At 46.2% G+C, this 25,876-nt stretch overlaps 1 protein-coding gene and 1 pseudogene across 21 annotated transcripts in view; one reads left to right on the forward strand and one right to left on the reverse strand.

Moving 5' to 3' along the window:
• TCF7L2 (transcription factor 7 like 2) overlaps positions 1-14,201 on the reverse strand; it is a 196,184-nt gene extending 181,983 nt beyond the window's left edge. For 11 of the 21 annotated variants that reach the window (XM_088020201.1, XM_088020203.1, XM_088020200.1 and 8 more), the window contains exons 1-3: positions 13,494-14,201; positions 13,155-13,221; positions 12,821-12,945 (exon numbers count right to left, since the gene is read on the reverse strand). In XM_088020201.1, the coding sequence (XP_087876327.1) occupies positions 12,821-12,945; positions 13,155-13,221; positions 13,494-13,682 (381 nt within the window). In that variant the 5' untranslated portion in view covers positions 13,683-14,201. Of the gene's footprint in view, positions 1-452; positions 522-12,820; positions 12,946-13,154; positions 13,222-13,493 lie in introns of all 21 variants that reach the window. The other 10 variants (XM_088020195.1, XM_088020198.1, XM_088020196.1 and 7 more) reach the window with 1 other exon arrangement.
• A 9,202-nt stretch (positions 14,202-23,403) lies between these two features.
• On the forward strand, positions 23,404-25,563 carry LOC114200047 (nucleoside diphosphate kinase D, mitochondrial pseudogene; annotated as a pseudogene).
• The last annotated feature ends 313 nt before the right edge of the window (positions 25,564-25,876 follow it).

Here is a 25,876-nt window from a genome sequence, read left to right on the forward strand (position 1 = left end):
AGCCAAAAACAAGAGGCAAGCTGGGGTCCGGGTGCCCATTATGCCTGACCAAGAAACTTAACAAAAAACACAGGCTCCTCTTTCTTTCTGTCATCTTTAACTCATTTTGGCAGCATTTCTGTTCGTTTCTTTGCTTCCCACCTCCCCCAGTGAATGAACCACCACCAGCACCATCACCACCATCACCATCGTCATCACCAACATCATTATCACACCATAGTCATCACCAACATCACCACCATCATCCCCACCATCATCATCCCCACCACCATCATCCCCATCACCACCATCATCACCACCATCATCCCCATCACCACCATCATCACCACCATCATCCCCATCACCATCGTCATCATCATCATCATCTAGATTGGGGGAAGGGGCAGAGAATAAAAGACACAAGAGACCTACATATTGACAATTCAAGCTTCAGGATCTCTTGCATTGCCTACCTGAATTGCAATCTGGTGTTCAATCGTTTTGTACGCAGAGTAATGTGTGCTCCCGGACTGAAAATGGAGCTGTAGAAAGAAACCAAATCAAAGCGTTCTGCTTATGTCACAAACTACAAGAAAACATCTTAAGCAGTTTATGAATAGCAGACAAACCTTCCTAGATTGAACTGCAGCCTTGGCATTCAATCAAGACCTGTGTATTTTTATTTGTTGCTATGGATAAGATGATCATAATAATCTAAGGTAAAGTTTAAAAAAAAAAAAGCACCTATTCAATAAGCAAAAAGGGAGGGGGAGGGGGCCAGGAGTGAGAATCAATGACATGAAAAGGAAAGACGGATGCCCATTAAAACATAAAGGAAGCCAGTGTGCTGAGCGGGATGCTGCGGAAAAATTAACTGTGGGCTGCAAACAGTCATCAGAATTGCAACATGGAGGCAAGAGGAAAGGTTGTGAGAAAGGATTCTGAGAAGCCACAAGACTGCAACAGGTACAAGCTCCCCACCATTCTAACTGGGCTCTTGCTCCCAAACACAGTTGTTTTGGGGAAAACATATATGGCAGGCAAATTTCAGGGCCCCCCTGGAAGCCTTATACATTCTTTTGCAATGACTAAGCTATCCGTCCCAGAACATCTTGCCTGCACTCTAGGAGTCCACACTTCCCCAAAGAGGGAGCCAACCACGGCCAAAGGGCCACCGAGTGTTCTCAGGACCACCTATTCGGTGGCCCCTGGCTGAATGCTCGTCCCTGGCTCCCTCCAACTTTCCACAACAGAGGGTCAAATGCCTCCTGGGCCTTTCGCTCTGAAGCCCTACAGATCCCTCATCAGAGAAGTGGGCGGAATACTGAGATTCCTCACCAAATTCTCCTTTTCCCAAAACATCCTTGTTAATCTTGGGATCCTCCAGATGGGGAAAACAAACACCATCTGCTGGTTTATCTTATAAACAATACACCAATCACTAAAGGATCTCAACAGCATCTGAAAATGCATTTCAATCTGCAATACATGAACAAATGAGGAGGAATTAGATGGTCCTGGGAAATCCATGCCCATTCCCCTCACACATCGGGCATCAGCGATGATTCCAAACCACTGCTATTCCTGCTCCTGTCCTACTGCAGTTGCCAGAACACTTCTCTACTATTATAACAGAATGTAAGCTAGCTTGCAAGCGCGCTTCAGATCCAATTATTTTGTATCTTGGTCCTTGCATGAAAAAATCATTCAGTCCACACAGGTTTTGAAAAAAAAAAAAGAAAAGAAAGAAAGAAATTCACAGAACTTTTGAACCAACTCAAAATAAACACAACACAGAAGTAGTCAAATTAAAAAAGTCTAAATTTTTATTGCTCATGGGAAAGGCTCTAAGTCCCCACTTTAGCATGCAATGTGCTGAGATCATTTTATCTACTACAAATAAACAATCAAAACACTGCCTATATAGAAGTCTGCTTGCCCCCAAAATATATTAATCAAGTTTGAAAGGGGCACAATACAGATGAGGCCAAAAAACACATTTTTTTTCTTTTACCTGTCAAAGCAGAATGATTGAACCACACTCCCTAAAACACAAGATGTACCCTGAGCAAGTGAAGGTAATGCCCCACCCCCTCGCAGCCCCCCGACACACTCAGAAACAGTTCGTCGAAGTGAATCGCAGAAAAAGAAAGATGAATTTGCACGCTTTGCCCCCCTGTCCTTTCTGTGAAAACTGCCAGTCAGGAAACAGCGATTGCACTAACTTGTGACAATTCCACATCATCTTAAAACAACTTCTGTGCTAGGGACAGGTTCCTCTGCAAGTTTGGAATTCTTGGCTGGAGAGCAGCTCTTGGGGGGGGTTTCTCCTTCTAAGTTGAGAGGCAACAATAACAACGTGTCCCCCTTTTCACCAGGGTTTTATTCTCCTCTTTTCCAACTGCCCGATTCAGAGCTTAATGGAAACTTGTCCAAGCTTTTCTTCCCACAAACCCTGCAGAGCCCCTATAGGCAATCTGTGTGTAACCACAGGAATCTTAGATTGTCAATTAAAATTGAATGGACATCTGATAACTAAGGATATGTCGTAGAAACAAAATTTCATATAATCACAGTCTTATGAATAAATTAATGAAACCGTGGCTAATCCAAATTCAATTTTCACTTGTCCGGTTCCATTCTTAACCCTTATGTCCAATCACCACCCGGACAACACAATCTCAGAGAGAATACCACAATTAAAACAGTAAAAATGCGGCTGCAACGTCCTTAAGAATCTAGCTGGACAAAGTTAATTTAACACACACACACACACACCCCATCCTAACACCCCCAAGCAAAGTAACTTCCCTCCTCAGCTGTCCAGCCACACAGAACAACCTGGACCAGCTCAGAAATACACACAGCACAGGCTCCAATGGGATCTTTACTCCCAGCCAGTAACCACTGTGTTGGGACGCATGGGGAGCTAAACTTCCCCCAGCTACAGTGACAAAGACTTACAATATTCTTGTTAGTCCTTTGGATTTCCACCCCCTCTTTTCCCAAATACTACTTTCTTAAACATAGACTTTCCACAGCTTTTTGACTTCCCCGTAAAACACAAAGATGCCTTGTTCGTTATGGTCTAGCTTTTTAAGACAAAAACAAAATACAAGGACCCAGTAAAAACCTGGCATGCTGGACTGGAACAAGAATTTATTTATCTCTCTGTAAAAAAAACCTCTAAGGAAGGCAAGGACAAGAGATGGTGGCCTTTTGTTTTTCAGAAGATGAGGGGAGGGAGGTTGAGATCCAGCACAGGCTCAACTGAGTTCAAGAACCAGGCTCGCACATGCCCCCAACCCTGGGACCGCCCTGCTCCTGGTCACCTGCAGCACCCCGCGTCACCTCCTCTGCCAGCAAGTATAGCTGTTACACCATGGACATGCAACGTGTCCTCCCCATGGTACCTCCCTGGGGCATCCTGGGTTGTCACCATACGAGAACTCCAGGGTACTTTTCATTTAATTCCTTCCCATGAAACTTCCAACAAAATAAACCCTCCCTTCCTGTGTGCTTGTCTACAATGGCCAAGCCCACCCACCCATTCAAACACCCCCAGATGATCTGGCCCTCACTTGTCCAAAGGAAGAACCACGAAGATGGGGCGATGCTCGGCACAAGCTTGCACAATTCCCCGGCAATTAAAAAAACCAACAATTGACAATTAACTGCTTCCCATATTATTACCGTATCTTGATGTCTCGTTTTATTTCTAATCACTACTACTGGCCCTTAATTTGATGTTGCAAGTACAAGACCTCAGAGATATCCAGAGACGAGAAAAAAAGGAAAACCACTTTTTCAACCACAGAGACCTCATCCTCAAAGGGGACTAAAGTAAGTAAAACCCTGTGTTGGTTTCTCCAACACTAAGTGAACCTCCAGTGTGATGAAGATTAATTTTTTTAGACCTATTCACGCCACTAAATTGGGAAAAGGTGGAGCCTAGGCTTTATTTTCCGTTTCATCACCTGGCTTTCTTTCTTATTTCAAGAAAAAAAAAATCCAGATTCATTCCCCTTTCAAAAGGTTTTGGTTTGGGGGGTTTAGGGCCCACTTTTACCCTGTAGCTATTACCATGAGCCACTTGATGCTTAATTCCCACGTCATTAGCTTAAAAGACAGAATACTTTTTTAAAATAAATTTATATCAATGTTATTTTTTTAAATTTTTTATTGTTATGTTAATCACCATACATTACATCATTAGTTCTTGATGTAGTGTTCCATGATTCATTGTTTGTGCATAACACCCAGTGCTCCACGCAGAATGTACCCTCTTTAATACCCATCACCAGGCTAACCCATCCCCCCACCCTCCTCCCCTCTAGAACCCCCAGTTTGTTTTTCAGAGTCCATCGTCTCTCATGGTTCGTCTCCCCCTCCGACTTACTCCCCTTCATTCTTCCCCTCCTGCTATCTTCTTCTTTTTCTTTTTTCTTAACATATGTTGCATTATTTGTTTCAGAAGTACAGATCTGTGATTCAACAGTCTTGCACAATTCACAGCGCTCACCAAAGCACATACCCTACCCAATGAAAAGACAGAATACTTTTGCTACTGCTAGTACATCTAAGACTTTTTCTTAGGTCATCAGTCCCTGTTCAGGACACAGTACCCCTAGTCCCATGCGGCGAACCTCTTCCATTTAATGGGAAATAAACTTCTGACCAGGACTCTGCATTACAGACTGCCCTTCCAAAAAGTGCCAAGGGGGCTCTAGCTTCCACAAGGAAAGCAAAACCAGCACTGACTGGTACGTATGCCGGCTTCAACATTCCTCCCCAGATCTCAACACCGAACATTTGTACCATCCTAAAACAACAACTTAACAAAGGCATCCCCTTTTCACTTCCTGGCAATCTCCTTCAGAAATTCTGCTGCAACAAAACGCATGCCTTTAGACACAAGAACAATCTCTCCTACTGTCTCAATGTTCCATCCAAGGTCTATTTACCCTCATTAATTTTTCTTTTCTTTTCCTCAACCTGAAACCATCAGCTATGAGTCAGAGAATGATCATTAACTTTTACAGCTTCCATACACATCCACCTACTCACATTTGGGGAAAGAAGACTTGCAACATCGCCTGAGACCAAAATCCTCCATGAGAGAAAAGGAGGGGAAAAAAATGACTTCAAGAAAGTTATAGATGTAGGTCTATGGGGGGTGGCGGGGGGCTACATTCATTGTATTTCCACTCAGTGCTACAATCTGGCGCAAAAAGAGAAAAGTTGAACTTGGTTATGGTGATAGGCATTTCTGGGCTGATTTCTTAAAAACGAGATTTTCTTTAAACATCAAAACATAATTAAAGTTCTTAAACCGGGGGGGGGGGGGGGGAATGAAGTGAATCAAGTTTCCTGCTCTTGTACGAAATACATTTCTAGCATATAAAAACACGTGGGCTAAGGTGCTGAGACATGTTCCTAACATAATATTTTTCATTAAAAGTTGCTACATTAACACTCTTAAAATGATGCCCTATCATTACTCCACTTAGCAGTCACAGCTCTGCAACTCATAACGAATTAATTTGCATTAATGTGGGTTTCGTGTGTCCTTCCCTGGGTTTGCCATTGTGATTCGGGCTTTAATAAAACTGACAAGACAGTAACCATTGTGCCTTTTATTTCACTTTCCAAAACAAACCAACCCACCCAAAGACCCACACAAATCCTCCCGATTTTTTAAGCATTTTGCTAATATATTTAGTACCTCATAATTGGCCCAGCACGCAGGGACCTAGTTATCTTCTCAGTAAATATTTATAGCATCATTCTTTCCCATTCATTCTGCATTTTCTTGGGAGAATCTCACTGTAGCCTACATCTGCAATTCATTGACTTTACAATTTACCACATGTTGGGATGGGAGAGGTCCTAGCTCCATTTGAATCACTACACAAATATGCAAGTGATTTATCGGTTTCAAACTGAAGGCTGCAAGAGAAGGGACTCCACTTTTCCTGAACATTACTTCTTCTGGCAGACCATGAACAATTACAGTTCGTACTAATTAAGCTCTGTAAATGTGCTGTGCCCTGTTAATGCCTACCAGGCCTCAAATTTATTTTCATGATGCCAAACTTTAGCGAGCAATTTTAACTCCTTCAGAGCTGATCCCACTAATAATAGCCATGCCCACCCCTAGAAACACAACTGTTTGGGGCGACTTCACGACAAAAAGAAAAAAAAAAAAAGAAGATAAAATAGAACAGGCTGAATGACCAGCCCGGAATCAGATGTGCCTAAGGAAGAAAAACCTATCCTGGGAAAACCAAAGAACACCACGGCTGATAACCCGTTCATAGATCCCACAGCCCCATCTTTGTAATGAGCTGTTAAGGGATTCATATCTGTCCCTGAGGGCTAGTAAGTTTCTGCATTCCATTGATTAGAAAATAAAACCTTTCAGCCTCGGTCTTTAAGTTTGGGTTGGATGGTTGGATCCGGCCAGAAATGACAGAGCCATCGGCCCCCCTCAACACTTAGGCACGCACCTCAGAATCCCACTCGCCCTTTACCATGTGGTCCCTTTGTAACACACACACACACACACACACACACACACAGGAACAACCCACTTTTTAAAAAATAAAATCGGCAGGATAATTGGCCTTCTCTCTCGTCAGGGTCTCCACCACAGATGCCCCACCCCCAGGCCCTCACACAAATAACTGATAGGAAACATGTATCTGTTGCTGGATAGAGCATTTTAGGTGAGGAGTGGATTGGAACCACTATGCTGAGCGAAGCAAGTTTTTAACAGCACCCCCCACCATGGTATTCCCACCTCTTATAAGAAACTTTTAATCCCCAATTTCAACTGAGCTGTTCCCCCAAGCCCAAATTTTTGTCCCATCTTCTATTTTTTCCAATCTTTCTTAATCAAGCATTTATGCTGGCTACTTTTCTGTGTCCCCCCCCCCCCAGATAACAGTGCACTTTTCCCAAATGAGTGTCCTTCTCATCCCCAATGAAACCAGGAACTTTTTTTTTCTCATCCATTAAATTCCTTTAATCAACTCTCCTCACCCACCTTTTTTTTTTAAGCCCTCACGTTAACTACTGCACTATGCACCGTGTGTGTTTGCCCTCTGAGCTCAGTGGAACATCATATAAATTAAAGAGCAGTCTCTCATATCCGGTTTCTTTAAGTTTTCTGGGAAATATGCACAATATAGGCAATACAGTCCAAAAAGGAAAAAAAAAGAAAAAGAAAGGGAAAGGGAAAGAAAAGAAAAAGAAAAAAAGAAAAAGGAGAAGCCAGAAGACAAGGAGAAAGATGCAAACAGCTAGAGCAACTTTGCTTTTGAAAAAGGCATCTGTGCAGAGCCCCCACTGGATTTCCATCCCTGAAAGTGCTCTTTATAAATGTGTATAACAATAGCCTAGAGGAAAAGTACAAGTCAGCTGCCAAAGGAGAGGGTGTCGGTCTCAGTAAACTCGGATTGTAGAGGTGGGGGTCACGGAAGGGGGGAGGGCAGCACTTGAGATGGGCTCCCCCCACCACACACCCCCATCTCATCACTTGTAATTAGTGAGAGAAATTTGAGCTACTGCCAATGTCTGCGGACCTTGAATATTATAAGGCCAACGTGGCGTCAAATATCTTAACATTCATAAGTGTTATGGGCTGTAAATAAAGCCTGTGGATTTATGACCCGGTGGCGCTTGCCAGCAAAGGACTGGGGCACATTTCTTTCAGCAGACCTGTCGAGGTGCAAGTTTGCCTTTGGTTGTAAAATTAACCATTTCCTTCACAAATGTGCTCAATTATAAGTCAGAGTTGAAGATTTACTTACACAGTTGCCAATATTCACTCGCAGAAGAAACTCTGATGCCCACATTACACACCCCTTCAAAAAGAAAAGCCTCCAAGAATTTGATTCAACCCCTCCTTTCAAAACTTCTGAAATGTGTCACCTTAGAACAGTTATAAATGCGGTTAAAGATATTATCTAATTCCACTTACCAGGACTAAAAAGCTTACACCTACTTCCTTGGAAAGTGCTTATTTATTTGGCAACGCCATGGTTTAAAAAAAAAAAAAAAAAGGGAGTAAAATCACTCCTTGCCTGCAAAGCCTCCTCCCTTCCCCCAATATAATGTCATCTACTTCCTGTGTAGGAGAGAGCCTCTGCTAAATCCAGGTTGTCTCATACTTAACTGCCAATAAACCAACTTCCACATAACTTCCAGACAGCTGGGGAAAAGGTCCTCGGAGTTTTAGTCATGGTCCAGAAACACGCGTCCGCACAAAAATTTGCAGCTGTCCTTTCTCTACAGTGCATTTTTAATGTGATTCGGGGGCCCCCGTTGTGAAACATCTGACAAAATGTAAAATCCTCTTAGATACCTTCTCGTTTACCCACTGTGCATGTGTAAGAGAAGTTGCACCCGGATTTCTCAACCAAGGAAAATCTAGGCACTTTCTGCATGCACACAGGCACCTCGTGGGATGTGAGGAGGCATTCAAAACCTGCAAAGGCTTCTACTGTAATCTTTGAAAGCACAGCCTCTGGTGCAACTATTAAAATGCTAGTTTTCTAAAGCAAATATTTTTTTAATGGCGCGCAGAACTGCAGTTATCCTGGCCTGCTAACAGAACAGCATTCTTGATCTGCCAGCCCCCGGAAACCTTCCTGTAACTTTTTCACAGCTTGCTAAGAAACAGAAAGCTGACCAGCTTCCAGCAGTGACTCTAAATGAAATCCATATCAGTAAAATTAAAATCAAACTGGAAAACTCCTAGCAAGAACCGGGATTGTCTGCCTCCGAATCTTTTCTCAGATAGGGGGCATCAGTAAAAGCTACTTCCCTTGAGCAGTCCAAAGTTTCCAAAAACACTTCTTCCAGATAAGCACTTCAGGCCCCCCAGCTGCCTAATAGCTTGTTTCTGGGGGTTCAGAAAGCTTTAACTTCAACAAACTGCAAAGCGCTGGCACATTAAATTTATAATCATTAAAATATGACTTATTGGGTGAATGTTGAGCCCATAATCCATACTGCAGACATTAAACCCCAACCTATAAAGATTAGCACAGAATTAATACTGCTGCATTGAGATTGGAATCTAAACATGTTCGCCATAAATATTTCTGAAGGAGATGAAAAACAATTAGCATAAATACCAAAGAAGGGCAAGAACACCTGTTCTTTTTCAGGGCGATAAGCATTTTATTGTTCTCTATTTAAAATGTAATGACCTGTGTAATTACAGTAATATTACATTGTTATGTAGGGGCTTGGAATGTCACACTTTGAAAAGTGTTGTCAAAACAATCAGGGGTGAAGGTGGGGGGTGAGGGGTGAGGGGACAACCAGGGAAGGACCACCATTAACCCTTCACACTCTAAGGTCTAGACCTTTTGTATTAGAAAGGATTATGTTGTTTGAGTGAGGAAAAAAACATCCATTTTTCCCAAGCCAGAAAGAGAAGATGTTTGCCCGGCTAAGTTAAAACCCCAATGAATAGGCCCCTCTTGGTTTCTTTTACATGCTGGATTCCAAGTTCAAAAATGAATTCAAGATGCTGCTTATTTATCTGTTCAACCCAGTAGCAAACAGCTCAGTTAAAAAGCAACTAACTTTGGGATAAAAGAAGATGCGAGAGCTCTAATTATCAAGTCTTAAAAAGAAATCTCAGACCTAACTAGAATCGCAACCACCCTATTCCTACTTCTCGTTTGGCAAGAGGGAAAAAGAAACGTGAAACTACTTTTTCCTATCAACTTTAATATGGTAACAATACTCTTATCTTTAGTATACAAATGTTACCACAGTTCTAATATTTGCTGTTCTATCACTTCCCAGCTACTTAACTAGACCTCTCTCCTTAATGTAGTTTTGTATTCGAATCTGTCTTTTTAAAAGCCCTTCCTATTACTGTATCAAAGACTAAATTAATGTTATGCAGAAAGCTCTGTCGGTTTTAAAATAAAATTATTACTATCGAGCTTTAGGGCGTCTTCGGCAATTAAAGCATTATTCTTGAGATAATGTATTATTCATCATAGCTGATTTAACGATACTCCCTAATTCTTTACATTCTTAAATAGAAAAGCAGAAATCAGGGATCCGAAGAGTTTGCTTTTTTTAAAGGATGCAGCTGCTTACAGGTACACTAATAAGGAACAGAAACCATAGCAAACACACCACAACCAAGGAGGGCCGGGAAAAGAAGAAAGCATCCAGCTAGTTTGTCTTTACACCTTGCCCTCAAAAACACACTCTATGGAGCACTAAGAATTTCAGATGAGCATGAAAAGACCCCTTTCTTGCCTATAGATGCCCTCGGCAGCTGTATCAAATCTGGAATTGCAAGCTGGCCCTCTGATCGAAGACGTCAGGAGTGACACGCAACCGCCTCTCGTCCCCATTTCTATTGCTCTGCTTACCGGCCTAAATAAATAACTTTAATTTTGGAGCACAGGATCTAACCCAGGTAACAGAGAGGAAGGAGGAAGGGGCAGTACACACAAAGATGTCTGTTGGTGTTTGACATGCAAATCTCAAAACTGCCTACTGAGTTCAGAAATGTCCTCTCATACTCGATCTGATGTCACAGCACAAGGCCACCCGCTACGTCCACAATTAAAATAACTACAGCGGTCTATTCCAATAATGCCCACAAAGGGAACTGAAGGTTGGGAGCCTTCCTTTTCGCACCAGGAAATCATTTATTTGCCTTTAACAATTTCCCTGTTTCCTAATTACAGCACAACACAACTGTTCAAGTTTTAGGCGACAGTGTGGCAAGATTGTCAGCGGTCAGACTGGGAGTTTGAAAAGAGTCAAGAAGGCCAAGAAGCCCGCCATCAAAGCTCAATATTCAAATGGCCCTTCGGATGGCTAAGTGGATTTTTAAATAATAACAGAGAAGAATACATCGAAGGGGGGAGGGGAGGAGAGGAAGAAATTCTCAGGGTTACTTTGGAATGTGGCTTGGTCGGGTTGGTTGGTATACAAACCCTCTGATTCTGAGCCGAATGCTCCCGGTTTAAGATGCCCACGAGCTCCCAAGAAAAATACAACGTAACCGGTCTGTGCTTCCCCTGCAGCTGCAACCCCACAGCCCGGCCCCTGCAGCCTGAAGGAGCTGGCCCTGTAGGAGGAGGTCGGGCTGAAACGCTCTACCAGCTTCCCAAGCATGCAGAAGCCTGGGTACAGGGAAGGAGGGAGGGGGGATAATTATTTCTCTTTCCTAGCCATAAAAAATGACCGTTCTGGCATGCCCTTGCCCTTTTTGCCAGGGCCCAAAAAACAAGTAAAACCTGATAGTTAATATTTTAATGCTTAAAAACACTTGTAGATCGGATCGCCTCCCGTCCAGCCAGCCCTCGGCCATTAGCTCCGAATCCACGGCGGCTGAACACTGGGTACATTATTTCAAATTGCTATCTCGAGTTACCGAAAAAGAAAAAAACAAAAGTAGTGTGTGTAAATAAGGGGTAGGAGGACCAAACCAGAAAAGGTGCAAAATGACAATCCCGGGAAACCCGGCAAAACGTCCAGAGGTGGCTTCTAGAGATTAGCAATCCAGGCTTTTTGGAGGAGGTTGGGATTGGGGGGAGGGGGTGGAGGGAGGGGTTCAGGGCGAGGGCAGGGGGCAGAGGCCGGGCGGAGAAGGAGATGAGCCTTATTAACAAAAGTCAGGGGTGGGCGCGGAACGCACGCTGCGGGAAGCACCCGCGGAGCCTGGCACCCCGTACCGCCCTGGGGCCCCCAAAGTTGGGTGGCCCGCGAGAAGCAGCCCACTTCCTTGAAGGAGAGGCGCCCTTGGCCTCCCTCACCTTCTACACATCCTTGGGCCGGCAAACCCTGGTCTCTGATCCACCCCCCGGGGCCCACTGAGGGCCTTCTCGGAAGCTGGCGAACGCAGACCCGGCTATAAACCCCAAGGCACCAAAATTCCCTAGAAATACATCGAGTCCGCTCAGAGGAGGCCATCCCCGCTGTACACAAACCAAGAACCCGGTCACAGGGGCCTCGCCATTCCGCGCGGCCCGGGAGAGCCCACAGCCCGCGCGCCGGGCAGCCGAGCCCACCACCGCGCCCAGGGCGCTCGCGGCCCTGCGGGGTTGCCAAAGAAAAGCCAGCCCAAAGCCCCCAAGTTTGCAGTGGGACCAGTCTGGGAAGCGTGACCTGCCAGGGGAAAGGGGGGAGGGGGACTGAGAGCCAGCGATCACCACTAGAAAGCTAAATAAATAACCAGCCGAAAGAGAAAGCCGAGGCGCTTCTCCAGGGCCCCGGGCTCCGCGCGCTCGCTACTTCTCCAATCCAACGCCTGCAGGAAAATCCACTCTCTACCCCGCGCGTCGGGCGCAGCCCAGTCACTCGGGCCCTGGCAGCGGTAGCCAAGGGGTTAACCGGGGAAAACCCAAGACGCCACAGAAGAGGGAAGGAAGAGAGAGAGGGAGAGAGAGAGAGCGAAAAGAAAGAGCCACACAGTCATCTTCCCAGGGTGAAGAAACAAACACCACCACCACAGGGGGAGGGGGGAATCAGAGCGCAAAAAAAAAGTTCTTCTCTTTCCCCCCGACCCAACAAAGCCCTGCTTGGAAAGAAAGGTCTCCCCAACATCACGAGGCAGCAAACTGAAAGCAAGAACATGGCGAAGTGCAAACAAATCCAGTCCACAAAAGGCAGAAAAGTTTGGAGAGTTTCGGGCTGCCTGGGCCGCGAGCGGGGGAGGGGAGGCGGGGAGGGGAGGAGGCGGGGGGGGCGGGGAGGGAGGGAGAGAGGGAGGGGAGGGAGGGGGCAGGGCAGGGGCCGCATGCGGGGCCGGGCAGGCGGGCAGCGGGCGGGGGCCGGGCGCAGAGGCACTTACGGTTCGGGCGGTGGGCGAGAGCGATCCGTTGGGGAGGTAGGGGCTCGTCAGGTCGGGGATCATGATGAAGGGGTAGCCGGGATACGGTGGCCCCTTAAAGAGCCCTCCATCTTGCCTCTTGGCCGCTAACATGGCGGGGCGGCGAGGGGACGGCGGCGGCCGCGCCGAGCGGGAGAGAGCGAGGAGAAACTTTTTAGAAAGTGCCTCAAGTAGCCGGGCGCCCCGGCAGGGCCGGCGCGCGGCCGGGCCGAGCGGGGCGCGGGGCCGGGGCGCGCGGGGCGGCGGGCCCGGGGGGCGGCTCCGGGCGGCTGCGGGGCGCGCGGGGCGTACTCACCTTCTTCCAAACTTTCCCGGGATTTATCTCGGAAACTTTCGGAGCGAGGCGGAGGCCGTCTTTCCGCCTTCCCGGAGGGGTGGAGGTGGGGAGGGCGAGGGGCAAACGCCACGCAGAGGGGGGAGAGGGGGAGAAAAAGGATCAGAGGGGTGGAGGGGTGGGGGGATTGTGGGGGGGAGAGAAAACAGGGTTACAAGTTTCTGCAATGATGGCACCGCGCACACACGCCGCCCGCCCGGCGCCGCGGCGCCCCCGGCCCCTATTCCTCCCCTCTCGGCACCGTTTGCCAAGCCCAGGAAATAGACTCAAGACCCCACCAGCCCGAGGGGCTTTTCCTACCTCGGAATCAGAGGAGCTGTTTTGGTTTGTTTCTGATTCATTGACTAGAGACGATTTGACATCAGCTAAATCCCTCTCTGCCGAGGAGTTTTCGGAGCTCTTCTCCTCCTGCTCGCCCTCGTCTTTGAAGGAAATCAGTTCGTCGTTGGCGCCTAGGTCATCTCCTCCACCGCCGTTCAGCTGCGGCATTTTTTTCACCCACCAGCAGCAATTTTGTAAGAAAAATGAAGGAGGAAGAAAAGCCAAAAAAAAAAAAAAAAAACCCAAAAAGTTTTGCCCCCCCCCAAAAAAAAATGTTGCAAGAAAAAGACGAGTCCAAGGTGAACTTTTTTTTTCTGCTTTGGGGTCTTTTTCTCCTGGGGAGGGGAAAGAGGGAGAAGGGGAGGGGAAAGGGGGGGAGATCTTCTGCACGCGTGAGTTTGGGTTTCTTTTTTCTCTCGTTCCCAAGGATCCGATCAATGTGCAAAAAAATAATAAATAAAAAAGGGGGGTAAAAAAAAACACACCAACAACAACAAGAAGTCAGATATAAAGAGCAAAGGGGGGGGAAGCCGAAGATACAGGAGGAGCTCGTGCCGCTCGGATTTGAGTGAGTTGAAGTTAGACTGAGAGCTTTTCAGTTCAAAGGCGGCGCTGATTGACAGATAGAAAAAGGGGGATCGAAATCCGGAGGAACGGAGTAGTCTGGGAGCGGAGATTATTGACAGGGCGAGAGGAACACACTCGCTTAATGAGATGCCGGGGGGCGGGTCCTTCCCGGTGACGTGTGCATAAATAAACAGCCGGGGTGGGCGGGGCGGGGGCGGCTAACAATGATCCTTTCGGGCGCCGGGAGAGGGTGGAGGGAAAGGAGGAGGAGGAGAGGGGCGGGGGAGGAGGGGGGAGAGAGTCGGAGGGAGGAGTGTGCAGGGGGAGAGGCCTGCGCTGAGTGGGTGCGAGCCCGCGAGTCTGGGCGAGGGTACAGGACTTGCTCCGGGAGGGGGGCGGCTTCGGAAGGACAATGCGGAGTGGGAGAGGAGGGGAAGGGGGTGGCGACCGAGTCAGGAATCCGAGCCGAGGAAGGCGGAAGGAAAGCCCACTTGGGGGGCGGGGATGGGGAGAGGCCCAGAAAAAGTGCACTTTGGAAATATTAGAAATAAGTCTTAAGGAAGGGGAAAGGAGGAGAGTGCTGTGAGGAAGGGGTGGGGGGGTGCTTAGTGGTTAACCCAGCAGAGAAGTCAGCCACCCTTGGGCGGGGATCTAACAGAAGTGGTCAAAAAGAAAGATCAACCCTCCACTTTCGGAGAGCTTGGGGAAGTGGGGAGCCGGGCAAAGTTCCTGGTCATCTGCAGTGAAAGAAACTATTAGCCCACGAGGTCTTCCCTCCCCTTTTTGTTTATTAATAGTGAGTCATTTCATTAAATCTTAAGTCTCACTAAAATAAATATACCAAGATGACTTTTTACCCAAAAAACAATCCAAATACTGTAGTCTTAGGGGCATTAAAAATATCCTTAAGGAAAAATACGTGGTTCTTTTCAATGTAAAGTGTTGTTTTTTTTTTTTTTTTCCCCCTCTCCTTTGGTAACTGACGTTGGAGGTGGTAGGAAATGAGCTAGGATTCAAAGTCCTTTCTGCCTTTGGAGGTGAAAAGTTTGGGCGTTAACACCGCCAGGGAAAATAAAACTGAAAGTTCACCAACCCCTGGGATCGGTGGTGCTGGAGTCTTTCTCCAAGGGGGTGTGAAATGAAATCCCCAAAAGACGGGCCAAATAATCAAGATGTAGATGGCTCTGGCAGGAAATTGCTAACCGAGTTGATGCTGAAAGAGCTCGGGGAGGAGGTGGAAAACCTGGGGTTTGAGGCAGGTATTGTTGTTTTTAGGCACTCTCCTGGGGAGCAGATTTGCTACAAAATGGGGAATAGAATTATGTTAAAGAGGAAAAGGCCTGATTCTCCCAAAACATAGTCTTCCTGGATGTTGGAGCATGGACACTTATTGTCTTGCAAATATCCAATGAGAAGTGGGCCAGAAACTAAAACACGAAAAGAGGGACAAAAAAGAAATCAATAGGAATTAGCAAATTATCTGTTAGGAACAGTGTTGGTCCACAGTCCATGATATACTAAATTATCCCACCAATTCCTAAAAAAACTCACATTCATTCCAACTGGCCCATCAGCACCTAAGGTTTCCAAAAGAAAGCAAATTTACCATGTAATATTTAGAGGGTTTGGGTTTCAGCAAAACTGTTTTATAGGCTAAGGTCTCAGAAAGAAGACTACTAAAAATAATGATACCAAGATTGACAAGGCCAATGAATTCCCCTGCACTGGGAAAAATTCGCAACCACATTAGCACACTAAAGAGTAAAGACGAAGGCAAAATAAAATGGGGGGGGGGGGCTACAGAGGAGAATCACTGTAACTCCCAACTTTAATATTAATCAGAAAATCAGAAGTAGAGTGAGAAGGAGCCAGAAAAGAAGTAAAACAAATGTGTACATTTAATCAGACAGGATTGCATAGGATACAAAGCACAGGGCTAATTAGTCTCAGCAGGTAGGACTAACCTTCAGACTTCATAAATAAATAAGGCGGGCACAGTTTCTAAGAGGGAGAGTGGAGACAGAAAGGGGATTATTTCAAGACACCAAGTAAAAACATGAAGAATGAAATGCTTCACTGTTAAATCCATGTACAAATGGATTTAACAGTTTCCTTTTCGTAGGTCTTTTCACTTGGTTGCCTTTAGATTTACACATTTAGCGAAATGACCATAGCTTTTCACACTTGCTAATTGTCACCTGCATACCTAGAGTGCCTGAGTCTGTCTGTGTACAACACAGACTTTCCTAAAGCCTGTTTTAAGGGCTTATTTATTTAAACTGGAACACATTCATAGTAACTCAATTTTATGGCAATTTCTTTGTCCTGTGCGGTGGTATTTTTTTTTAAATCTAACCTTGATCTGAATTAAGTTGGATAATGAGGTCTTCTATGTCCTCTATAGGACTACCTGGATAATAAAAGCTCATAAATACACTGAATGCAAATTTTAAAGCTTATTGTTTTTAATGTCCTGGCCTGCATTTTTAGCATATGTAAATACTAACGGCTTTCTTCTGATGCTTAGTAACCTCATCCATTTTGGCATATCCTCATATTTCTCATTCAAAGGAAACTCTTGAATCTTTCCTTCTTTAAATCTCTGATTTAATTAAGCAATTAAAAGTTATTCCATGATAGCATATGTGCCACATTTGATTTCATTGCTTCATGCCATAAAAGGGTTGGGGAGACCTACAAGATCTCATAGGGTCAATAACCCCCAAGTCTCTGAAAGGGCTTCAGGTGAGGCCCGGATGGCAGGTGGGGGAGGGAGAGGGTGTGGAATTGCAATTGGCAAAAAGCAGGGTAATATAATACATTTTTTTAAGTCAGGTTGGCTCACAATGTGGACATGTATTTTATAGATTTGGTGTGGAATTTTAAACAACCGTTGGCTTGTGTCCCGGTGTGGAGGCAACTTCTCCCTCCAGATACTGAGGACTCCTAGTTTACGGGACCATGAGTTCTGCCCCAATAGCAGGGGGTTCGAAGAATACAGGGAAGAAACCAGACCAGTTCTGCCTTTGGCCTGAGCCAAGGGGTTTTGCATATTGGGAGGAGGGCAGGGTGGGGAAGAAGCTGTGACCTTTTTCTTGGGTGCCCATTCCTGGGGCCAGCCCAGGTCCTGAACTCTAAGGAGACTGCGCTTCAGCCTCTCTCTTCCTGCTTCTCCTCCTCATCCACTGCCCTTCTGCTTCTTCACTCTATTTTCTCCTCCCCTTCGGCTGTGCTTCTATTAAATCCCTGTGGACACGTGTTGATATTAGTAATCTGCATTTTTCCTTGAAAACTAAGGGAACAGGTCCCCTTTCCCAGAGATATTTCCTTGTTCATCCCTATTGGGGAGTGCGAAAGGAGGTTTCAGGTGATGCAAATCATTCTTCTGATGTTGGTTCCCTATGGGGGAGCCATGGTGGTGTGGTAGGTGCCCTCCAACCAATGAGAATGTGCTTAATGGGGATGGCAGAAATAGGCCCAACGTTACCTCTGTCCTCTGAGAACTGTCTCACCTGACAGATGAGGTGGTTGGACCGGGTATTTCCCCGGGGTCCTTCTTGTATACCCAGGGGGCCCATGATTCCATAGTTTCAGCCCATACCCTAGTTATGCTAAAATGTTCACCAGCACACCAACAAAGAGGACAAAGCATGTTGGAAGTTCGGCTTTGGAATTTAGGAAAAACAAGGAGAGTCTGCTCAGATTCACCAGAAGTGGAGAAATACATGTTGACAAGCACACTCAGCTCCCCCAACCGCTCAGCCAGATTCCACTCAATGACCCTCAACAGTGACGTGTACATCTATGCGTGCGTGCGTGTGTGTGTGTGTGTGTGTGTGTGTGTGTTCTGTGCGATATTTCCTTAAAGACCCGGGTTCCAAGATGGATGATCTGCTACCCACTGTGTTGGACTTATCTATGCAGGGAGTGTGCTGACTGAGGGAAGCCAAAAAAAGAACCTGAAAACATAAGGAAGCTATAAAATGGGGAAATGTTTTGAAGCCGAAGTCCTGCTTCCACTGTGAGATTTTTCTGTTTGCTTTTTGTTCTGCGTGGGTGATGGTTCCTTATTTGGACCTTGAGGAAAGCTACTCCCTGAGCCAACATAGGATCACTAAAAATTGGACACCTCAGAGAGTTTTCAATTTTAGCAGAAGGAAGGGGTAGGCAAAAAAGGCCCACTTCACAGGCATCCTTTTATTTTTCCCCAATGATTCTGTCAAGGGACATGGAAAGGCACATCCCCTCTTTCTTGAAACCCTGAGGAACACTGTTCTGTTCTGGCATTTTTTTGAAGTACGTGGCTTGATCACCTTGCTTCAGCTAATGACAGGTCTGGGAAATAAAGTGACAATAATGCCTGATGATCCAAGGGTTAATGGGGAGATGTATGCATTTGTACAGAGTTTCATCATCTGCCTTCATAAGCTGATCACTACTGCTATAGGCATTTGTGACAGGAGCAGCCTTTTGAAAGACATCAGTCCTCCATAAATATACCTTTCTTATTGACAAGATGTCTTTTAACCCTAATGGTAATGGAAGAAGGCCAATAAATGAAACATTTACTGCATAACTTGCCTTATTTTGGGGGTGGTGTACAATTCCTTTCTAGCTGTCTCTAGAAGATGTTTTCAGCCTAATTTGCTCCCTAGAAATTTCACTTGCTACAGTTATCCGTCTATGACGTCTTATTGCCTGAAGCCAAGTCTGCATAAGAACTTTCTTAAGATATACTTATCCTAATGCCAGGCTACAGGAACTGGGCTGCTTTATGCTGAATTATTTGTGCTACCCTGATATACAGGATAGAGACTCCCCAATAGTCATTGCCAAAGGGTAGGTCTAAATGTTTCTGAGAAGGGGGGAAAGGCAGAAAAGGGTGAAAAAAGTTTCAACTAGGTTGATTTGTAGAAGTCTTTAGAATTAATAATTGGGTCTGTATTTAACATATTAAAATGCCTAAGGTTTTCTTTTCCTTCTCTCTCTTTTTTTAAAATAGTTTCAGTGACCCCATCCTTTCTTACAAAGCCTCCTTGCTGGCCCAAGCCCATTGTTATGTTCAGAAATGTCATGCATATCCAAGCGCTTTCCAGAAAAACATGGGCATTTTAAACTGAGGCAAAGACAATGTCAGCCAGCATGGAGCACTCTCACAAGGTGGTTTACATCTGTTCAAGGGACAGAGCAGGTGAAATTTCAGGAAAGGACAATACCATTGTTCCCCTTTGTAACTTATCTAGGTGTGGGCTGATACACCTGCTTCTGGCCAAAAGGATCATGGGATAAAGGAGCTGAAGGATCCAAGGAGACTTCCAGGTCTAGAGTGTGAAGATTTTAGGCTTGGTTCCCCACCCCCCCACCCCCCACCCCCAGAATCCACAGCAGCTTTGAGCCGTTGTCTATCCTTGAGGAAGGACTAAATCTATGTTGATCGAATCACTTGAGACTAGACTGGAATCAGCTCCCCTTCTTTCCCCCTGGCAAAAATCCCAGTTGTTGCTCTAAATTCCAATGATATTCGTGGATTACATTTCCTAATGAAACTTTCATTTGAACAGGGAAAAGGAAGAAGGATAAGTGATGAGTTCGGGGTCCAGAGTGAGTTTGGATTGTGGGTTCAGCAAGAGCAAGGCTTCCAGTTGACTGTCATCTGGAGCAAACTCGGCTCTTGGTAGCCTGAGGGCACACTGTAAATACCTAGAGCAGGAGGGAAGGCATTAATCGTTATTTCTTAAAGGCTCCAGGATCCCGAGAGGGTGAGAGGTTACAATGACCTCAAAACCCCTTAAGAAGCATAGGTGCCCCTCCTAGCAACCTCTGGCTTAGAAACGTGGTCTTTCTCTTTGTGTGTGTATCCAGACACTGATTCTCCCACGCTCTCTATCGATGGTCCAGGTTCTCGATGTCTGTGCATAGCACAGGCACAAACATTCCTTGCTCCTGCACAGCCAAGGGCTCTACTCCTGGAGCAACCCAAGCCCTGGGCAGGGAAGAGCCAGCAGAGAACTCACCCATTCTCCCTTCTCCTTCCTGCCAGCGTTCATCAGGGGCAGGCAGCCTTGTAAGTGATGGTGCCTCTATATGCCCGTGAGACCCTCCTAGCCCTGCCAGGCCCTGCTGCCCACCCCCACCCCCAACAGCCGAGGTGATGACTCTTTAGAAGCCAGATGGGCACTTCTTAGGGAAGGATCTGCTATCGATGTCTTTCAGCCTTTTGTTCTTTGAAGGAACCCTGCCTACCCTCTGCATGAGAAGCATCTCTCCAATGTGATCTCCTGGCTGTTTATGTTATTTTCTGCTGGCTAAAAAACAGCATGTACTGTAGAGTTCTTTTTTAAAAAGTGAAATCGTTCATGAAAAATACTTGAAAGGATGTGCTCCAAAATGTCAACAGCACTTTCTTTTCTAGACGATGGAATTTTGACTTTCATTTTTACACTTTTTTATACTCTCTGGTTTTGTTTGGTTTTAACAACTGGGCATGGGTTATTTGCACAATCACAAAGGAAGACAATGCTTTTTTCTCTTTTCAGAAAGAAATGCCTTGACTTTCCTCCTCCTTCTCTCTTGTATACATTCCAATTCGCTCAAACTGGGGATATTTCGAGGTAGTTGTTGCTGACATTGCATCTAATATATAACTTTGAACCCTTGTCAAAGGTTCATACTTGAATTTCAAAGCACATCAGTGACAAAAGAGTCCATTTCATGCTTCTAATTTGAAAATTAATAATAAACCCCATCCAGGTGTGCCTGGGCGGCTCAGTCCGTTGAGTGCCTGGCTCTTGATTTCAGCTCAGGTCATGATCTCGGGGTCCTGAGATCAAGCCCTGCGTGGGGCTCTGCGCTCAGTAGGAAGTCTGCTTGAGCTTCTCTCTCCCCCCCGTCTGCCCCTTCCCCCCTCATGCGCACACATGCGCTCCCTCTCTCTCTCAAATAAATAAATAAATATTTAAAATAATAATAATAATAAACCCCATTCACCCAAAAGTTGCTCAGAGACCTGTCTGCAGGTTTCACGGTGGCGGCGGCAGCATCCTCTCTTTGTTAAAGGGGACTGTCTTTCTACCAACCCTTCCTCATACATTGTCGCACTTGCTGCTTGCACCACCTTGTGAAGTAGAGAGGGCAAATATAATTATCCCCATTTTACAGGTAAGGAAACTGAGGGTCCAAGAGATGCAGGCTGACCAAGCATCCCCTGGCTGGTGATAGCCAGGCCGAGACTGGAGTTCAAGTTTCCTGATTCCTGAGTCCAGGTCTTTCTTTTGCCACTGGATCCCGGGTCAACCCAACAACAGGATTACCCTCATGACTTTTTCTGTGATACATTGGGGGTATAAAGAGGATCTTGGCAAAAATATAAATAGTTTCCTTTAAATTTAATTTTTTAAGAGGCAGATGCTTAACCATCTGAGCCACCCAGGCGCCCCCAAAATATAAATAGTTTCCTTTAAAGTAAAACTCACACCCAGCCCTCAGCTACACTGTGGAGAACGTTTGTCCTCAAGGCCCAGCCACCTCCCCTGCACACACGCGCACGCACGCGCACACACGCGCACGCACGCACACACACACACACACACACACACACACATTCTTCTGGGATGCCCAGGGCTCTCTCCTCAACTTACCTCATTCCTTACATTCCCCACCCCAAAACTGTGCCAGGGTTTGTCAACCTGGGCACCAACGATGTTTCGGACTGAGTAATTCTTTGCTGTACAGGGGTGTCCTGTATGCTGTTGGCTACTGAGCAGCATCTCTGGTCTCTCTGCACTAGTTGACATTGGCAGTGTCTCCTCAGTTGTAACAGTATAAAATGTCTCCAGGAATTGCCATATGTCCCCTGGGGGTGGGGTGTATGGAGCAAAATCAGCCCCAGAGGAGAAGCACTGCTCTTTACCCAACGCCCTCTGTGCAGGGAATATGATAAACTCAATCATTTTAGTAAGTCATTTAGTTTTCAGACCATGTCCCCCTTCCTGCAGTCGACCCGGGGTTGGCTCAGAATGGTCTGGGGACTTTCTCTAAACTGTGGCATTTCCAGTCCCTGGTGAAAACCTATGCCCCACACAAAAGAGCATCTTGATCTCACCAGAAGTGTTCAAATCTTGGCTCTGCCGTGTCTGAATGTGTGCCCTGGAGCTCACCTAAAAATCATTCTGACTCTCTTTACTCATCTATAAAGTGTGGACATAAGACCTACATCTGAGTGTTATCATTAGGATTCCATGAAATAATATGTCAAATTGCCTTGATTGCAGAGGCCTCCAATCAGGGCAGATTTTGTTTCTTGCCTCCCCTGTCCAGATGGAGATCAAATGCCCGGATTCAGCACAATCCTGGCACCATGAGAGGGCTCAGTAGGCCTTCGCTCTACACTGTTATTCTGTCCCTCCTAGTTACACCTCTCAAGGGTAGCTGGATTATACAGAGGAAAATACCTGCACTCAAAATGAACACACCTGGAATGGTGGCTTTCACACCAAAGACAAGCTGGACACTTGCAGGGAAGACTCTTTAGGATCTCTTTGTGGTGCTGTCCATTGGGAGGGGGCAGTCCCACTGTAAGAGTGTCCCCAGTCAAACTCCTCTCTCTCTCCCTCCAAGCAAATCCCTCCCACCCAGTTAGGGAGGGCAGCAGGACAGATTTCAAAAAACCCCCAAGGCTTGATCTCCATTGTCTAGTAATTTAATAACATGCAGCCCTTTGTAAACACTAATTAAGCAAGAGCCCTGCTCCTTGGTGAGGGAGGCGTGCCACCCTCCCACCCCAGGCCCCTGCTTTCAGAAAGGAAGCCACTGAGAGGTGGCCCCCAGGAGAAGTTGTTTGCCTAAGGCTGGCTAAAGAAGAAAGAAAGGAGGAAGCTAGGTCAAAAGAGAAGAAGTGGAATTCCAGGTTATAGGACTTCAGGGGTTTGGTCCAGTCAAGGCTGTTACTGGCTACTCTGGACTGGAGCATCTCTTTCAGATCAGGGGCTCTTCCATTTCTTAGGGGAGTGTGTCAGAGACCCCTTTGAGAATCTGAAGTTAGCTTTAGGATTTCTCACCTGCTCACACTTAAAATTGTGCAAATACGGATGCCTGGGTGGCTCAGTCCATTAAGCAGCTGATTTGGGCTTAGGTCATGATCTTAGGGTCTTGGGATTGAGCCCTGCATTGGGCTCCATGCTCAGCAGGGAGTCTGCTTCTCCTTCTCCCTCTCTCTCTGCCCCTCCCCCCACCATGCTCTCTCTCTCTCTCTCTCTCTCTCTCTCTCTTCAAATAAATAAAAATCTTAAAATTTTTTTTTACAAATACAGTTGACCCTTGAACAATGCAAGGGGTAAGGGGCACACACAATAGAACATGCACATTTAACTTTAGACTCCCCCCAAATTAACTATTAATAGCCTACTGTTAACCAGAAGCCTTACTGATAACATAGTCGATTAACACATATTTTGTATGTTGCATGTATTACATACTGCATTCTTACAATAAAGTAAGCTAGAAAAAAGAAAATGTTATTAAGAAAGCTATAAGGAGGGGCTCCGGGGTGGCACAGTCGGTTAAGTGTCTGACTCTTGGTTTTGGCTCAGGTGGTGATCTCAGGGTTGTGAGATCGAGCCCCACAACCCGCTATGTGTTAAGCGGGAATCTGCTTAGAATTTCTCTCTCTCCTTCTCCCTCTGCTCTGCCCCCCACCCCACACGTGTACATGCTCTCTCTCAGATAAATAAATCTTTTTTTAAGATTTGGGCTAAGCAGGAGCCCAACATGGGGCTCAGGTTCATAACCTGAGCCAAAGGCAGCTGCTTAACCAACTGAGCCACCCAAGCGCCCCTAAATAAATGAATCTTGAAAGAAAGAAAGAAAGAAAGAAAGAAAGAAAGAAAGAAAGAAAGAAAGAAAGAAAGAAAGAAAGAAAGAAGCAAGCAAGCTCGCTCTAAGGAAAATACATTTACAGACCTGTACTGTAAAAAAAAAATCCACAAATAAGTGGACCCTTGTTGTTCAGTGGTCAACGGTACTCTCTGAACTTCTTATTAAAATTTCCTGCCCTAAAGAATTATAAGTCAAGTCTGATGTTTGTCTAGCCGTTTACAGCTTTAGGAGCACTTTCCAATAGGCAAGCAGGACAATGAGGGGGGTAAGCCACGTGGGTTCTAGACTGATGGGTGTGAACCTGTCAGAGCCATTCATGATCTGCCTAGAACGAGGTATCTCAGCTCTCTGTAACTCACACTTCCTCTTGCACAAAGTGCAGTGAGGAGGTTAGATTTTGTTAAAATGATTTCTGTTTTACAGATGAAGAAACTGAGACTTGGAAAAACTGGACCCAAAAAGCTACGATTTGAGCCCAGGACTCCTTTCATATATCATTCTAGTAAAATTTTTAAAATTTTTTGTTGAAGGATAACATTCACAGAGTAAAGTACACAAATCATAAACATTCACCTTGCTGAATTCTTACTAATAGACACACCCATGTAACTACCATCTGGATTACGGTAATAGGATATTATCAAAACCACAGAAGCCATCCTCATGCCCCCCCCAAAGTAGGGTTGCCAGATTTAGCAAATAAAAATAGTGCCTAGGACATACGTAAAATAAAAAATTATTTGCTTTTAATCTGAAATGCAAATTTCACTGGGTGGGCTGTATTTTAACCGGCAATCCTACCTCAAAAGCAATCTCTAGTCTTTTATGCTCTTGATTAGTTTTGCCTATTCTCGTACGGCATAGAAGTGGAATCATACAGTATGCGCTCTTTTGGTTCTGGCTTCTTCTGTTTAACACGCGCGTGAGATTCAACAATGTAGCGGCAGCATTCCACGCTCAGCCCGCAGCCGGCGGGCCAGGGACCAGGGGGCCTCTTGGCACACGCTGAGCTGCAGGGGCTGCTGAGCGGCCCGCGGGTCACGCCAGGAGCCTGCTCGCACGCCCCAGTTCGAGAGGTTCCTCCAGGACCCGGGAGTGGACCCTTGTTGCTGTGAAGGGGCGGGGGCGGGGGCGGCCCACTGGCGATGTGACCCACTGCTCTGAATGGAGGAGCCTCAAGCTGGTGGGGATGGAGATGCTACAGGCGCCAGAGAGAGGCCTTTCCCAGCACTACCTTGACCTGCCGAGGAAGCCCTTCTGCCCAGCCTCTCATCCTCTCTACATGAGCTCCGGCCCCATGTGGCTGTGGTCTGGGAAGACCCCAACGTGGTCTGCTCCTCAAGGGCCGTGATAGGACACACCGATTCAGGTGAGGCTGCCCCAGCACCATCAGGGGGGACGTCAGCATCCACATCAGCAAGAACAACATCCACTCCAGCAACGCCATGGAGGGGGCCTAGGGAAGATCGAGCTATGGTTCCAGAGCAGTGAACTGGGGGACTGGGCAGACGAAGGCCACCAAAGCAGCATCCACCCATCCCAAGCACTCAGGTCCTCAGCCACCCCAGCAGTCACCCAGGATCAACTACCTCTATTGACAAGGACTTGAGCCCACACGCATGGTCTATCCATCTGTCCCAGACCACCTCCCTGTCCACCTGCTGCCCCACCCCAGCCCAGAGGGATTGAGCAACAAACTTTAAGTGCCTCTTAATGTCCTAAGCCAGCAAGAGATGGGACCAAAGCCTTCCCCCCCTTTTTTTTTAAAGATTTCATTCATTTATTTGACAGAGAGAGAGAGCATAAGCAGAGGGAGTGGCAGGCAGAGGGAGAGGGAGAAGCAGGCTCCCCACTGAGCAGGGAGCCTGATGCAGGACTCCATCCCAGGGCCCTGGGATCATGACATGAGCGAAGGCAGACAC

This window comes from Eumetopias jubatus, unplaced genomic scaffold (genome assembly GCF_037043125.1).
Source record: "Eumetopias jubatus isolate StellerSeaLion01/CBP00866 unplaced genomic scaffold, mEumJub1_p1.0 scaffold_17, whole genome shotgun sequence".
NCBI lineage: Eukaryota > Metazoa > Chordata > Mammalia > Carnivora > Otariidae > Eumetopias > Eumetopias jubatus.